Below are 16,853 nucleotides of genomic sequence, written 5' to 3'. Positions count from 1 at the left end.
GAGAAGAAAAGGAAGAAAAAGAAACCTGAAGAGGAAATCAGCTCCAAGGATGTGAAGCAGGAGGAGAAAATAGTCAGTGATGGTGATCTGGACAGCGAGAAGAAGTGGAGAAAGAAGAGGGGGAGAGGTGACAATGACGACAACTCGCTGCAGCAAGTAGAGCATACAAAGAAGAAGCAACGGAAGTAATCCCGAGATTAGTAGGAGAATTCTTAATGATTGGAGATGTACGGGAAATTTGTGCCTGGTGAGGTTGTTCTTGCTGTTGTATTTTTGGGCTCCATTTGGTTTAGGTTGGGCTCTTTTGGCAACTATGCTAGACTCCACAGTTTTGTTATGTAACATCCGATTCATATGCCATGGCCATGCAATTCTTGAATGATATTCTTGTTATGTAAGATCCGATTCATATGCCATGGCCATGCAATTCTAGAAATGATATTTCCATTTTTAATGTTACTTGATATGCTCTCAATTTGTGTTATAGTGTGTTATGAGAATTGTTGATGGTATAAGAAAATAGGATATGAAAATTATAGATAAAATCTAACATTGTATGATAATGTGCACACTGAAACAGTTTTTTAGGTTTTTATTGACTGTTAATTTCATATTTTGAAGCTGGAAGAAATTCTGTTGCTTTGTTTGAATTAAATTTGCTCTCTTTTCACCTCTCCATTTTGTGTTATGAATATTTCCGAGAGTTTTAGGAGCCTTGGGCAAACTCTGACTCTGATCCATTCTTCCGGTGGCTATATTATGGTTGCATATGAGGTGCTCTGTCCCTAGAGGCTTGTCAGATCTGTGTCATAGTTTCATTCACAGGATACAGAACATGCAGTTTTCTTGTGTGTGTTTTCCTTGGCAGCAATATCATGCTGAAAGTTCTTGTGTCTCAAACGATTTATTTTTCCATGATGAATAGATGTTTGGGTTATAAAATAAAATAATTTCACATTTTAGTTAACTTTAGACTTTGCACTACAATTTTGGCGCACCTTTGGTGCGCCCTTTTGTGATTGTGGCCAGTGATGCCAGATGAACTTCTATTTTTGTGTGGTAACGCTCAGAGTGTTTCAATTGAATGATTGAGAGGGTAATTAATGCAAGAATTATATTGTTCATCACTGTTGATGCACATGCACGTAAACAAGACATCGTTACCTTTTATGATGAACTTTCTGTACTTGAAGTAATCCAATTGTTGCTGATAGCTTCTGATCTCCAATTTTCATTCATAACCCCATTTTTGTGCTGGTACTTTGGACATTAGATTTGGAAGCCTAAGGGACATTGTTCAACTACAAAAATAAAATACTCCGAGGTCTGAACTACTGAAGCACGGCGGGCACCTCTCAAATTGAATCACGCAATAGCGACTGAAACCAGGAAGCCAAGAACCAGACTGGCTCTTCCTGGTGAGGCAGACTAAGATGGTCGTCATGGTTAAATGATCATATTCTCTGATGCCTACGGTTCCGGAGGCTCTAGTGCTCGGGACTCCGAATCAAATTGCAAATTGGTATGAGTTATGATATTATGTCATGTTCCTTTGTCAAAATTTTACCCATACTTGGGTTTTTGTTCCATCAGAATAGCTCAACAGAACTGTAACTTATACTGTGTTTCTGTATGAACAAAGTGATTTAGCATTTTCGATAAGTTGTATTCAGGAGGTGCAGAGGGGTGGCGTGCACTTACCTCAGGCACAGCTGCAACAAGAGGAGCGCGCATGTAAGTGGAGCTCAGAACCTGCAAACATCAAAATGAGGGCAGAACAAATGATGGATCAGCAAAGTGAAAATCATAGCGCCATGTATGTTTACTGAAAGCAAGATCATTTTTCTCATGAAGACGATCTTGCTTTTCTGTAGTTGTCGATGCAATATAGATGTTGTATCAGGAGGGATTTCAGCATACATAGTGTGATCCTGGATAATGGATATGGAATGCGAAGAATAGAACAGTATTTTGGAAAAAGTAGTTGGCTGCTATATGTAGATGTCGTATGACTAGTGAAGCACTGATGGTACTTTAAGTCGAGGACGGCACAATTTATTTTATAATGTGTATTAGGTACAGTCTCAGCATACTTATATTACTGTATATTGTACAAATCAAGTTCGATTTTTGTCTAGATAGAGTTGCCTTATTGTGCTGGAGGTGGGAAAAAATAAAAAATACATTCTAGGTGGTGTAATATTGATGTAATCTTGTTCAAAGTAACAAAGCATAGAAAAAAAAAAGTATAGATGTTTCTAAAGATAGCAATTGAGATGGTAAATTTTAGTACCGAGTCAAGAAATACAAGATCAAGGTGTTTCACTAGATCTTTTTCATTGTTTCCTATGAACTCCAACATTCCGGAAGGAATATGATATGTTTGTATCCTCCTGGTTGTAGCTAGAATAGGAAGCTGATATTTATTTGCAAAAAGAAGGAGGGGGCAATCGTTGTCCTGCCCCAATGCTGGACACACCTCGCATGGCTGGACACACCTCGCGGAGCGACGGAGAGGGACACAGCTTCAGCGATAGGAGTATGATTATGAATATGACCCAGGGGTGTATCCATATTACAGTTGGTCAGTTGCCCACACGCGCCCCTGGCCCTTTTTGGTCGCAGCTGTTTGCTGGTTGCTTCCACCTGCAGCCGCAGCCGCACAAGCCGGACAGGCGCACGGCACATCGCCATGCCGCGGTGAAGCGGCCTTGTCCATCGGCGCGGGGGCTCGGCTCGTCCGGCCAGAGCGCGCCTTGCCTCGCGTGGCCCTGTACACGACCGGCTCGGTCTCCGGGCTAGCGTTCGGGCACTCGCGGTCGTGCAGTCATGCTGGCAATGGAGAAGGCGAGGAGCGACAGGGAAGCTGAGGGCCCGGAACTCGTGGGTGACAAGAGAGCGGCGTGTCGACGACGTCGTGAGAGAAGCACGGGCTCTCCTAGGGAACCAGATCCTCTGCAGTCAGCCCTTTTGACGTCGCTCTGCAGTCACAGCAATCTGGCCGCGCAAATAGGATCCAACGATGATGGCTCACTCGCCCAGCCCTCATGCCCGATGGTGGCTCGTTTTGCGGCTGCAGCACTCCTGCGCGTCTTGGCTGGCTCGGCTGGCTCCTGCACCACGCTTGGCCTCGGCCCAACAAGAATAGGACCTTTTGGCGCGAGGACGACCGCGGGTGGCGGCGTAGCTGGAGGACGAGCCGCGGGCAGCGCCGCGGCGGCGATCAGACTGGTTGGAGCATTGATCAAGCACAGGTCCGTTAATCTCATTTTTCTTCTTCGTGACTTGATTATTTCTAGCAAACTCTGCTATGTGGTTTGATTGTCTTCCATCTCCCCTTAGTACACTGTTGGAATTCATCAAAGAAGCTTGAGCAATGGTTGGAGCGCTGATCACGCACAGGTCAGTTAATCACCTTTTCTTCTTCGTGACTTGATTATTTCCAGCAAAGTCTGCTATGTGATTTGATTGTCTTCCACCTCCCCTTAGTAGACTGTTGGAATTCATCAAAGAAGCCTGGGGCAAAGTAGAACTAGAATTCTACAATGTCTGAAATCACAACAGAAAACGTGAACAGCTAGCCAAGCAGAACTAGAATTCTACAATGTCTGAAGTCAGCTGCCCCTCCTGCTTGAAGAAGCAAATTTCAGACTGAAACTTATGCAGTCACAACTCTGGATAGTTCTGAATCTTCTGATCAAACGTAGGCAGTCAATCTGAGATGATTCAGTAAGCAGTACACAGAAACAGGAGCATTTTGGAGACTGCAAAATTCTTTCAGGCAACACCAAATAAATCTCGACTGGGAGCATGAGAAGATAATGTGGTAATTTTGGAGACTTGCTTCTGGTAGGCAGAACAGAGGCATTGCTGCAAACAGGGAAAGAGCTCGGCGTCCTGAGCTTGGCGAGCGCATCGGCCACCGCGGGCACAAGGTGCTTGAGCCTGCGCAGCTGCGCCGCCGCCTCCTCTGTCGTGGCCGTCGCGGCCGCAGCAAGCAAGCAAAGTTCGCCGGACCTCGCCGTCAGCCCCCGACTTGCTGTGCGCCGCACCGCCCTCCCTCGCTCCAGCCGCCGCCCGATTCCTGCTCGCCCGTGGCCGCCTCCACCGTCACGGCCGCAGTGAGTCCCCGCCTCCACCGTCACGGCGGCTGGGCCCGCGGCCGCCTCCGCCGTCACAGCCGCAGCGAGCAATAAGCAGGAGAGGAGGGGAAGGAGATGCGAGCCGCCAAAGGGTTCTGTTCCTGTTGGGCCGACGCCCAGCGTGGTGCAGGAGCCAGCCGAGCCAGCCAAGACGCGCAGGAGCGCTGCAGCCGCAGAACGAGCCACCATCGGGCATGAGGGCTGGGCGAGTGAGCCATCACCGTTGGATCCTGTTTGCGCGGCCAGATTGCTGTGACTGCAGAGCGACGTCGAAAGGGCCGACTGCAGAGGATCTGGTTCCCTCTCCTAGAGCCTCCGGCCGAAGCTGACACAGGCAAAGAAAAGTAGGAATGGTCTAATCCATTCTTCAGACCATCGATCGGATGGCTCCATCATACGTTGGTGGAGATCTGACGATCGATAATTGTTGGTGACGTGGTTCAATCTGCGCTCGAGTTTCCGTCCAAATTTTGTCTTAAGGAGATTTATGTTTCCATGGTGAATAGATGTTTGGGTTATAAAATAAAATAATTTCACGTTTGGGCCTCCCTAGACACCCGAATCAACATATTTCGGGTTTTGGATTATCCGTTGAGTTTCGGGTATCCACGGGTTTCAATTTTTTGGATGAATTTTCACCCGAATAGAAGTTCGGGGCGGGTTCGGGTTTTAGATTCAGTTTCAGTTTTGGGTGCCCAGACACTCCACCCGAACCAAACCCGGTTCGTTGCCATCCTTAGTGGTCGACAACCGGTGATGGCGACGGCAACGGTGAGGATGAGGGTGAGCGGTGGGGTCTAGGGCACGGAGCAGTCGCGGGCGGCACGGGAATGCGTGCGGTTTGTGGTGGGGGTCGAGATTTGTGGACAAATGACTATATATCTTTGATGGATTAAAATTATCTAAATGAATTAATTTAAGAAGGTATCTATAGATATCTCCCAGCCACCGTAAAAGGACTCCAATATTAATATTATTTTGTATAAATTAATCAAGCTTAAAATTATTTGACTTATGGGGAAGCTGATACTGCAATTTTTTTAACGGAGGAAGTAGTTGCCATATCAGCTTATCCACTGCCTTCTGCCTCGCTTGTTTGTTTGGCGTTGGCCTCCACTGCTCTGACTGCCGGGCCCAAACCTGAGCTCGCTCCGGCATCAGAACAACTCCCTGTTCCTAGCATCTGACGCTTTTGGCTCTCACGTCTGGCTGTAAGGGCCCTGTTTGGTTTGGGATGGAAAAAATTTCGCGAATTTTTTTTGTCTTTGACTACTAATTTAAAATATTAAATAAGTCTAATTACAAAACCACCTGTAGGATCCCTGATAAATTCGCGAGACCAATCTAATGAGGTATTTGACGTACAATTAGAGGACGATACTGTAGCATCACTGTAGCAAATCATGGATTAATTACCATCGCTAGATTCATCGCGAAAAGTTACACTCATCCCTGAAAAATTTTTACAAATAGACTTCATTTAGTACTTCATGCGGACATTCGTTTTTTTATGTAATTTTGATGTGACGGGTAACCAAACAAAATCAAGATGGAAAAGATTTTTATTTTTTTTATAAAAAAAGTCAGATTGAAAAGATGATGAGCGACGAGCAAAAGGAGCTGCAGCTTTCTCATCTCCAGAAAGGAAGGGCGGTGGTACTACTAAAAGGACTGGATCCGATTCCAGATCAAAGTTAGGTGACAAGTGATGGCACCAAATCTAGCTGGAGATCCGGCGCTGGCCCACCTACCGCCCGAGCAAACTAGCTTTGTCTTCGACCGCGGTGCGGCAACAGGAATGTTCTGCCTTTGTGCTGCGCAACTTGGAATTTCGAAAATGAAATGCAATCTTCAGACAGCCGGGGAGCCAAGCTGCATCGCACTCGGCATCTTTCCGTTTACCTCCTTTTTTTAGCGTAGATCTGTTTTTTTGGTCGTTTCAGTTTTTCTCTAGGTGCGAGGCATTTTTCCGCGGCCACAGGAATTATACGCAACACATGCTGAAGTTCATCAGCGGTTCTTAAATTTGTTCGGAGCTTCACAAAGGTTCCAAAACTAGCCGGGCACATGAAACTTTGAGTGGAGATGCTTTAGAAACTGAGTGAACCAATTAGTGTAATCCTACTCCTACACACTGTTTGTTGGTAAGTATCCATTTAAAGCAAGTATGCTCCACCTCCAGAGGGCCACGCGCTCGCAATCAATCAGTCATGCCGCGACGCTGTTTATTAGTTTGTTGGTAACGACAGCAACAGTCGCACATGCAGCCACGGCCGTACGCGAACTTGAACGCTCTCGACTCTCGTCGTCGCCGGTCGCGGCGCGGCAGCACGGATCGCTGTGCGCCCAGTGGGCAGTGGCGGTTCTTACCTCGTCGGCTCGCTGTGGTAGTGATCTGGCTAGCTTCGACTCACCATCAGCCCCGGTCCTGGGATTTCAGGGGCCCGGGGCGGAACTTAAACTAGGGGCCCTGTATTAATAATATCAGTAATGATAATAAATAAGTAGATAAATAATCTTGGTACCACTAAACACTCTAAGTGCATAAAAGATTATGGATATCAGGCAATCTCTCTCTATATTACCTCAATCTGTTATTAGTTTGTTTCCTCCTCTTCATTCTGCCTGTCGGCTGGATATTTTCTACACGACATGATAATCTTTATGCTGAAATTAAAGATAAAATAAGTTTGTCATGAGTGTCAATTTAGAGCAAAATGGAAACATATACACTAATGTCTAAAAGCCTCAAAAACTATAATACCTGGTAGCTCCTGATTTGCTTTTCTCTGCGCAAGGGTTTGGATTAATTGGATTGGCTGAAGCCTGATTCTACCTTTCTACTTGCTAGTTGCTGCGCCATGTGGGAATATTTTAAAAAATGAGATCATGATTCATTGATCAGTAAGTAACAAATTCATCGTCGATGCATGCGATCATGATTCATGAGAAAACGGCCGGTGATGAAACCGAAACTAACATGAATAGACGAAGTTATGTCTTGCGTGCATGCGCCCTGGCCTCTGCGGCCTGCCGTCAGGCCGGCCGTCGTTTGTTGTGCCGACGTGCCGTGCGGCGGCTTCCATCGGCTGGTGCGGAAGGCGGCGGCACTTGCGGCTTGCCGCACGCTTGGCGTTTCGCGATTGCGATTTCTCTGGTGGCGCGGGAGGAGGGTAAAGGCAAGAAGCCAAGGACTATAGAAATTCTGAAAAAATTAGCGTTTCATTTGCTCGTGCCCGGAACTGCGGAACCTGCGAGCGGACTGCCAGGCTGCCTTGGAAACTGGGGTGGGGCCCCTTGGAATCTGGGGCCCGGGCCGGCCGCCCCTCTCGCCGCCCCCCCCCCGGCGGGCCTTTTCACCATCTCGAAGAAAAAAGATGCTAAGTTGTTGTTTAGTCACACCCCGTAAATGTAAAAACGCAAAATTTTGTGAAGGAATTTTGCTAATTTGAAGTACTAAATGAAGTCTATTTATAAAACTTTTTATATAGATGGGCTGTAAATTGCGAAGGATCTCGCTCTGCCCTCTCCCGACGCCTCCCCGCGTCACCCCGCAGGCGCGCCGGCGCGCCGTCCGCCACCCCACCGCCCTTGGCCCGGCACTCCTCCACCCCGCCGCAGCCGCATTGCCCAGCGCCGGCGACTTGGCGGACCCGGCCGACGAGGACGAGGACGACGGCGTGGCCGCGGCCGGGCGCAGGCGCAGCGGCGAGACCGAGCCAAATCTGCCCCTGCTCCTCCGCGCCGCCGCCGAGCATCCGCACCTGCTCCTCCGCGCCGCTGCCGGACTAGCGCTGCCCCTGCTCCTGCGCGACGCCCGGCCGCGGGAGGAAGCGCGCCGCCGCCGCGCCAAGTTCTTGGGGTCGCCGTCGGGTTCCTAGGTTCTTGGGCAGGCACGGGTGCCGCTGCCCCTGCTCCTCCACGCCGCCACCGCGGCCCAGGCCGATAGCGCTGCCCCTGCTCCCACGTCGCTGCTTCCACGAGTGCACCGCTACTCATTGATTTGTGTTCTTGTGCCGCTGCTTCGGCGATTGCACCGCCGCTTCCGCGAGTGCGCCGCCGCTCCCGCGAGTGCCCCGCCGCTGCTCGTGCTGCCGCGCGAGCAAAGCCATGGAGGCCCCGTGGCCTCCTCCATGGAGAGCGGCCAGCTCGGCCATGGAGGCCTGCTTGCCTATCTTGATTCCCGACCACCGGCTGCACTTGGCCATGGAGCCTCGGGGGCCTTGCCTAGACATCGCGCCGAGCTGGGCGGCTGAGCTTGGCCACTGCGAGAGAGATGCATTGGGCCGAGAGGGAGAGAGACACGAGAGAGATGCTCGGGGATGCATCGACGGTAGAGAGATGCAAGAGAGGGAGCACGAGTTGTGATTCTTGCTAGAGAGGGGTCGCGAGGAAAAAAAAAGGTAAAAAAATGAAACTCTGACGATGGATCCACCTGTCAAAGGAGAGTAGGGGCTGAAATTCGAAGACTGGTGCTGAAGTTAAGAGTAAAAATTATAGCCTCTAAAAATAGAAGAAGCCCTTATTTAAAAAAAATAAGAACTATAAATGGGGTTAGTGGAGATGCTCTAAACAAGGGCGGGGCTAGAAATGGCTTTCATCTAAGGGCTGGACCTATGGCGATGTGCTGGGTTAGCTGAATTTACGCCGAATTCTATTAGTTTAGTAAGTAAATTACATAAGGTAAATTGGGTTGGACCAGTGCTACCCAACACGGTCCTGGATCCGCGGCAGTGGGCACTACGCTCCAAAGATGTCTTTTCTGAGCCGCTCCTTTCTTCCTCTTTATTAGGTTACGAATTTCCCTAAAAAAACGTAAAATTGTTGTAGCTTGCTAAATTACAAAATCCTTAGGTTTATGCGCACATATTTTGGTGGAATTCCAATTGGCACTCGAGTTATAGTCTAGGAAGAATTGTGCAGGAAGAAGTTTCAAAAAAAAAATTGTGCAGGAAGGATTGTTAATTGCGAAAGGCCTCAGATCACCTAATTTATTTTATTCAATATAAATTTCTATGCAGCACGAAAGAGAAGCACCAGAGTGGCTATTCCTAGTACATAAATTTTTCCTCGATGTGGCCATGATAACCCAAATATAATGAGCTTGGTACTTGTGTTGGGAAACTTTATGTCAGAACGATGGGCATGCTGCACCTATTGATTGCTGATGGTTAGTCACTACTCAGTTTTCACCAGAAAAGCTTCACGGAGGCCCACCGAGGATGCGTGCCTCGTCGTCTCCATTAGTCCATTTCCACCTGCTGAAAACATTGCCTGCTATATTGATATTCCAAACGGAAAGTAACGAATATGACCACCTTTTATCATGTATATTGTACGATGTATTTAGGTAAGAAAAGTTTTCGAAGAATATTTTGATCTTTAATAGCATTTCCTTTTCTAAAAGAATATGTATTGTAAACTGATATAAAATTAATATGATTAGAAAGTATTCGGATCACTTGCATGTATATTGAATAGTTTTATTATACACTAAACATAGCTACAACTAACTAATTATTTATCAAATGCTTCGTGTGCTTTTTTTTTCCTTTTGGCGCGTACCGGATCCGGCGCATATCCGATTAAGCAACCGAACTGGCCGGTAAACTCAAGTTCTGGTCCAGAATAGTTCCTCGAGTTTATCCAGAAATGGTCCTGGCAGCTGCTGCCCGGTTGCACTCACGCAAGGGGCCAAAACACCAACAACGACACATCAACTCGAACAACTGTTTATTCCTTGCCTTCCCGAGAGAGAGAGAGAGAGATTAAAAAAAGAGCCTCTCCCAACTCCAAACACATCCCATCTCCTATTCAGCACTGGTGCCTGCAAGTAGCTCTGGTTCCTTGCTTATTTTCAAAGGCAAACCCGTATGAAAAGAAAGAAAGAGCGAGCGGGCGAGATCTCTCACAATCCCAGTCACTCAGTCAGCCCTGCCGCCCGCTACGCGACACGACAAACGCCGAGCGAGCATCGCGTCGCTCACCCGCTCGTGCCGCAAACGATCACGCACGCGCGTACTAGTAGCAGGCGTAGCTGCGCAACAAGACAGCCGCTGCCCGAACACACGCCCAAGGACGACGCTGCAGTGCCGCCGGGACCAAGCGCGGGCGAGCGAGGCCCATCCGGTTCGTCAGGATGCGCGCGGCGCGGCACTACTGTCTACTGCAGCAAGGCTGCAACAGCGCAACAGCTCGGCCAGGGACAGGGTCACAGGGAGGGCGACGGAAACGGCGTCGCGTCGCCCGCCGCCGGTGGCCCCGCCCCGCGCTCGCCCCGCCCGCTCACATGGCCGTGTCCGTTCCCCGTCGCCACGGCCACCACCCTGCCCCCGCCCGTACCGCGCCTGCCAAGAGGGCCAGGAGCCGACGACGACGATGCTGCCGCCCGGCCCGGCGCGCGCCAGGGGGACGGTGGCGACACCGCGGCCGGCCCGGACCAGTACGTCGCCGTCCGCCCGCGAGCACGTCGCTCGCGGCGTGCGGCACGCCGGGGCGGGTGAGCCGCGCCGTCACCATGTCGACATTGCCCAGCGGCCGGAGGAGCAACAGCGCGGGCATCTCATCTCTCCCCTTTTACAATTACACCCCGGGGTCCCCGGCCGCCATGGTCCGGCTGCGTGCGCCGTCGATGCCCGACAGCGACTGAACCGGCCCTGGATTGGAACGGCAGCCGTCGAGCGTCCTCCCGCGGTCGCTCTCCGCCTCACCGTCCGCGGCTGCCCGCCAAGGCCGGCGGTTCGGCCCTCCCAAGAGCGGCTGCTCCTGTTTCCTGTTGCGCTCGTTCGCGCCGTCGCGGCAGGAACCATCAATGCCGGGGCACGCGGGCACGGCCGTGCCGTTGCCATCCACCACCGCACCGGAGATCTGGCGCCCAGGCCACTGCCCATGCCCACGTCGCTCGCAGACTCCGGCCCTGTTTGGTTGTCTCGCTAGTATAGGTAGACGAATAATAGGTGCTAAATAAAGTTAATTTATAAAACTAATTCCACAGCTTTTTGCTATTTCGCGAGACGAATCTCGAAAATTTATTATCATCTGTGAAAATATTTTGCAAATAAATTTCATTTAGTACTCCATATAAAAATTCTCTCTAGTTGCGCTACAAGAAACCAAACGGGCCTCGTACAACTATCGGACCATGTCCCCTGGGCCCCGGCGCACAGATGGCAACCCTCCCTCCCCGCTACGGACGCTGCGGCGCCATTTGACGGCACCGGGTTTTGTCCCATGGGCGCGGCTGAACCTCAGCAGCTGGCGCAGTTGGGGCCGCGCCCTCTGCTCGCGGCGGATAGCAACGCATCCTAGAACGTTGCCACTTCTGCCACCACCAGCAAGCTGGAAGAATCTACCTTTTTACCGTTCTCAGATTATCCACCTGGTAATCTTAGTTTTAAGTTAAGAAACTGCCCACCTGGTAAATCTACAGCCCCAGACAATGATATTCGGATCCAGTGCTGAACTTTAGCACCAATTAACACTTGTGCTAAAATTTTTAAATCTTGAATAAAATTTAACCTACACCATTAGCACTGCCGTTTCGATGAGATAGTGTTAGCTATTAGTACTTGGATCCAAACGGAACTCGAACTTGAAACCACGATAAGAAATGCTCGTTCCGGTAAAAATTATGTGGCGAGGTTACACTGCGCATCCAGTTCCTAGACACGGTTGAGCAAGATGGGACGCGGACCTAACAAATAATATCCACGACACGCATATATATATATATATATATATATATATATATATATATATATATATATATATATATATATATATATATATATATATCCTCACACCACCCAGATAACCAATAGCATCAGTAAATTGATTGGGCGTGCTCCCCACCCGGCCAGCATGCAACAGCGGGTGAACCTCGCCCACTCCCCGCTGCGCCGCCCGTGCCGGCAGCCGGACGGCATTTCGACGGCGACCCAGGGCTCCTGTCCGGCGGCAGGGGATCGATCGATCCTCAGATGAAAATAATGCACCAGCACGAACTGCACCAGCACGAAACGTGTTGTGACGTTGGCCAAGCAGTAGCAACCAGGACCGGATGAACAGTGAGGCAGCGGCGAGGACATTGTGCTGCCACATGCTCGGCACTGGTGATTGATTGATGCCGCGGCGCCGGCAGCCAGCAGCACGCGAGGCAATGGCGAACCCCCAACAGGCCAACGAACAACCGGAGGACCCAGCGAGGATCAACAGCCAAACAGAGGCCTCAAGAAGGGAAGAGAAAGAAAAGAAGACGATGAACAATTCAGGACATGGCAAAAAGGACAGGAGATGACGAGGCGTCCTAACATAAGTACAGGGGAGAGGCGAGAGAGTAGAGAGAGAGAGAGAGAGATTAACGTGCCTAGGAGCTAATTAAGTTGACACGCGTAGCGTACGGATAGGCCAGTACACGATTAACCTTGTGGGGCGAGCTAGCTGGAGAAGTTGAGACTGCTAGAGGCTGAGGTTGAGGTCGAGCTCCCCGCCGCCGTCGTGGTTGTTGCTGGTGCTGCCGTCGGCGGCGCCGGCGCCGGAGGTGGTGAGGGTGGTGGTGGTGCTGGCCGGCGAGGCGGTGGGGCCGTGGGAGCCCCTCCTCCAGTTGAGCATGTCGATCAGGTCGTCGCGCCCGGCGCCGGGCGGGTCGGCGGCCGCCGCCGGGACCGCTGGCTGGTCTGTGGCGAAGCGCGCGCGCGGGGCCAGCACGCCAACCTCGCCCGCCAACACCGAGGCCGCGGCGCCGTCGTGCGGCGCGTAGTACTGCAGCCCGCCGGCGGCGCTGGAGCTGTGCGAGGCGATGGGGAACGGCGCCGGCACGGGGGCAGCGTAGTACCCGTGCCCCGCCGCGGCGTACGCGTGCGGCGCGGGGAGGCCGCCCACGCCCGCGACCCCGTCCCCCGCCGTTCCGACGCCGGCGTACCCGGCGTACCCCGTGGGGCTCGGCGGCGCGGCATTGGGCGGCTGCGGCGCCATGTAGAAGTAGGGGTTCCAGCCGATGCTCCGCTCCTTCTTGTGCGCGTTCTGGTGGCCCCCCAGCGCCTGCGACTTGAGGAACTTCTTGTTGCAGAAGAGGCAGGGGAAGAGGCGCACGTCCTTGCCGTCGACGCACGCTGTCGCTCCACCGCCGCCGCCCCCTCCCCCCACCGCGCCCGCGCTCCCCGGCGCCGGCGCCAGCGTCAGCGACAGGTCGGCCGCCGCCTGAGACGGCGAGTCGTCCATCCCGCCCGCGCCCGGCCCGGTATTTGTAGAGACGCCTGGCCGTGACACGGTGACGCGATATGATATTTGCGATAAGCTATGTGATGATACCAGTAGACCTGAGCTGAGAAGTTGGTGTGTGTGTGTGGTCTGCCGGGTGGTCTAGGGAGAAAGACGAAGGGTGGTTTTGCTATGGCGCTGTTTAGTTCCAAAATTTTTTCAAGATTTCCTGTCACATTAAATTTTTGAACATATACATAAAACATTAAATATAATTTAAAAAAAATAATTACACAGTTTATCTGGAAATGATGAGATGAATCTTTTAAGCTTCATGATTGGACATTAATTATCAAATAAAAACAAAAATACCACAGTAATCAAATCAAAAAAATTCGCGACCTAAACACGCCCTATGGAAACGCAAACTATGTCAGGCGAAGGCCAACAGCGCAGCAACAATAATTTTTGGGGCTTCAGGTACTCCACTGGTGTATTCACAATTATTTTGGCCATATTTAGATCTTTACCCGTAAATCCGTAGACAAAAAAACCGTCACATTGAATGTTTCGACACATGCATGAGTACTAGATGAAGTCTATTTACCAAACTTTTTGCATAAATGGGCTGTATATCGCGAGACGAATCTAATGAGCCTACTTAATCCATGATTTTGCAATAGTGATGCTACAGTAACTATCCACTAATTATTGATTAATCATGAATTAATTAGCATCATTTGATTCGTCTCGCAATTTACAACCCATCTGTGCAAAAAATTTTGTAAATAGACTTCATTTAGTACTTCAAATTAGCAAGATTCTAACAAAAAAAAATTTTGCGCTCGAAATAAACACGGCCGTTTTAGATAGAACAATTTTTTTTTGCGATGGAATCTTACTAATTTGAAGTACTAAATGAAGTCTATTTACAAAACTTTTTACACAGATGGGTTGTAAATCGCGAGACGAATCTAATGATGCTAATTAATTCATAATTAGCGTATGGTACTGTAGCATCACTGCTGCAAATCATGGATTAAGTAGGCTCATTAGATTCGTCTCGCGATTTACAACTCATCCATGCAAAAAATTTTATAAATAGACTTTATTTAGTACTCTATGCATGTGTTAAAATATTCGATGTGACTTTTTTTTTCGTTTACGACGTTTACTGTTAAAGATGTAAACAGGGCCAAAGAAATCTGAGGATTCACACGCACGAGTGGAGGAGGAAAATGGTGGCGCAGAAAAAGAAATCAAAATAAAAAGGGAATCGATCGACAAGCCAGCCCACTCACTCATCCAATCCAAGTCGTAGTACCACCAGCCATGGCGATGGTGGCGACGGGAATATGTGCTGCGCGAGTGGAGGTCAGCGTCCGCAGGCAGGTGGGGTCGCGAGGGCGCGGGGCCCAGGGGTCAGTGAGACAGGGGAGGGCAGGCCACAGCCACAAACCCACAGGGGCACAGGGGCGCGGGGCAGGAGGGTGGCAGCGCGGCCGATTGGGCGGAGAGGGGTGGCGGGGCGCCCACATGGTGGCGCGCCATAGGGAGGAGGAGGAGCTCGGGTCAGATCGATCGCCTCCGTACCGGGCAGGCAATAATTTCGTGCTCCACGGCGGCGGGGGGCCTCGCCGGAAAACGAGGCCGGAGGCCCCTCCTCCGGCCACCATCAGCAACAGGAGCCGCGGAGCAGCCCGTAACGTTCACGCTTGCTCTACGCCAACTCGTTGATGTAGAGTAGACCATTTCCTTTCAAAAAAAAAAAGTGGCGTTGAGCTTTGTTGTATTCTCATTTCTTTATTAAGGTAAAAAAAAGTACTCTAGAAATTAAAGAATGGGATCGTTTTTTCTAATGGGTGCGGTCAGGCGGTCAGCTGCTGAGCTGAGTTGAGCAGTTTGTGTCGCTGCAACTAGCTGTGGGACTACATGGGAGCAGCTGCGGCGACCAGATCAATCCTGCGCTGTGCAGGAGTGCAGCAATAATTTGATGATAATGCACATGAGTATACAAATAGGAAGAAACGTACAGTACGGGGGATACAGATAAACTACTCCCTGGAAACGTGATCTAAGCTAGGCTGGGTAGGTAAGGTCTTGTTCATGTGGTGGTTTCCTGAAAACGGAAGCTCACTTGGACCAAAGATTCCCGAGCTGAGAGAGTAAACCATATCAGTAGCCTGTTCCTGCTCCCAGACCAAGTTGGGAGTAATCTAAACCCCAGAACATGTGCCGCTTACCCCATCTGGAAAAGCAGAGAGAGACAGAGACCCCATGGTCATGGTCTAGTCCACGAATTATAATACTGCCTGTTTTTTTTTTATTATCTGGCGGGGGGTTTTGCTGGATAAAGTACCTTCCAGGATTAGACGCTGATGAATGATGGTCTGGATGTGAAATACTCTAGTAGTATTTTATACGCTGCCTCCTCAACGGCCGCCGGCGGATAGCAAAAAGGAAATATGCTCGACCGGTAAACGGAGCTCTTGGCCTGGAGTAGCTCTCTTTCTCTCTTGTCTCGCCGCGGCAGATCTGGATGGATGCGTCGCGCTGTCACGTCTAAGGATGGATCTAGACATCCGAATTCTTAGAACAAATTTGATATTTTAAAATAGATATATACTTAAAATTTTATGCTAATCTTTTTTTATATTATCAAGCATATTATTACACATAAGAATAAAATTTTGTATAGATTTTTTTATGTATTATTTGCTCCCTACAATTAAAAAGGTGAAAAAAAAATTTGAATCTGTATCTGATCCGTATTCGAATTTTTATATCTATTATTTGAGAATATATATGATAAATTTGAGGTTTAGTTTTTATGAATCTTTACAAGATTAATGTTAAATACAAGACTATGAATTTACATAATAAATTTTATATTTTATTTGTTCATAATCGAAGAAAAATAACAAAAAATCTGACATTCGAATAAACATCTGAATCCATCTTTAGTCACGTCCCTCTCCCGCCTCTGTCCAAAACGGGGACGCGAACTCCACGTTCCGTCCTTCTTTCCCCCCGCCCCGGCGAGCAAAGCGCCTGCCTCGCCGCTGCCCATCTCGCCTCGCTCTCCGACGGCTACGACTGGTGGTCCACGGCTCCATGATCGCGCGCGCGCGAACTGGTCACATCGCCGGCCTCCTTTGCCAGTCTTGTTTCACGGGGAGAAGGTGAAAACTGCGGGGGAAACGAAATGAGTCTCCGTGCTCCAATCATGCTTCGTGAGGACGACCAGTACGGGGTGGAAAGGGAAGTGATAAAAGAATCGAGCGGTTGTGGGGGGGAGGGGGCAGGGACGCGACCCGGCGAGGCGACCTACCTACAGACCAATCGGTGAAACGGGGACGGATTTATGAGATCCGCGCGGGGGGTTATGTGAATTGCTTCATTTGGCGTGACAAATAGAAAGCTGCTCCTGCTCCCCGTGCGTGGCCCCACCCACCCCTCCCTACGAGTAATCTAATCATCAGCATCGCAACAACACACTCCTGCTGGTGCCAC

The 16,853-nt window shown here is 50.0% G+C and overlaps 1 protein-coding gene across 1 annotated transcript; it reads right to left on the bottom strand.

Annotated features, from left to right (window-relative positions):
• Nucleotides 1–12,378: 12,378 nt before the first annotated feature.
• LOC120649526 lies at nt 12,379–13,504 on the bottom strand. The gene has a single exon (XM_039926346.1). It carries the CDS (start codon nt 13,359–13,361, stop codon nt 12,600–12,602), a length of 762 nt encoding a protein of 253 aa, XP_039782280.1. The 5' UTR covers nt 13,362–13,504; the 3' UTR covers nt 12,379–12,599.
• Between the last annotated feature and the right edge of the window lie 3,349 nt (nt 13,505–16,853).

The sequence above is a fragment of the Panicum virgatum genome, chromosome 9K (genome assembly GCF_016808335.1).
Source record: "Panicum virgatum strain AP13 chromosome 9K, P.virgatum_v5, whole genome shotgun sequence".
In the NCBI taxonomy this organism is placed as follows: Eukaryota; Viridiplantae; Streptophyta; class Magnoliopsida; order Poales; family Poaceae; genus Panicum; species Panicum virgatum.
This window is presented reverse-complemented; position numbering and strand designations above follow the sequence as displayed.

Coding starts and splice junctions, on each gene's coding strand:
- LOC120649526 (XM_039926346.1), bottom strand. CDS start 13,361: ATGGACGACTCGCCGTCTCAGGCGGCGGCCGACCTGTCGCTGACGCTG.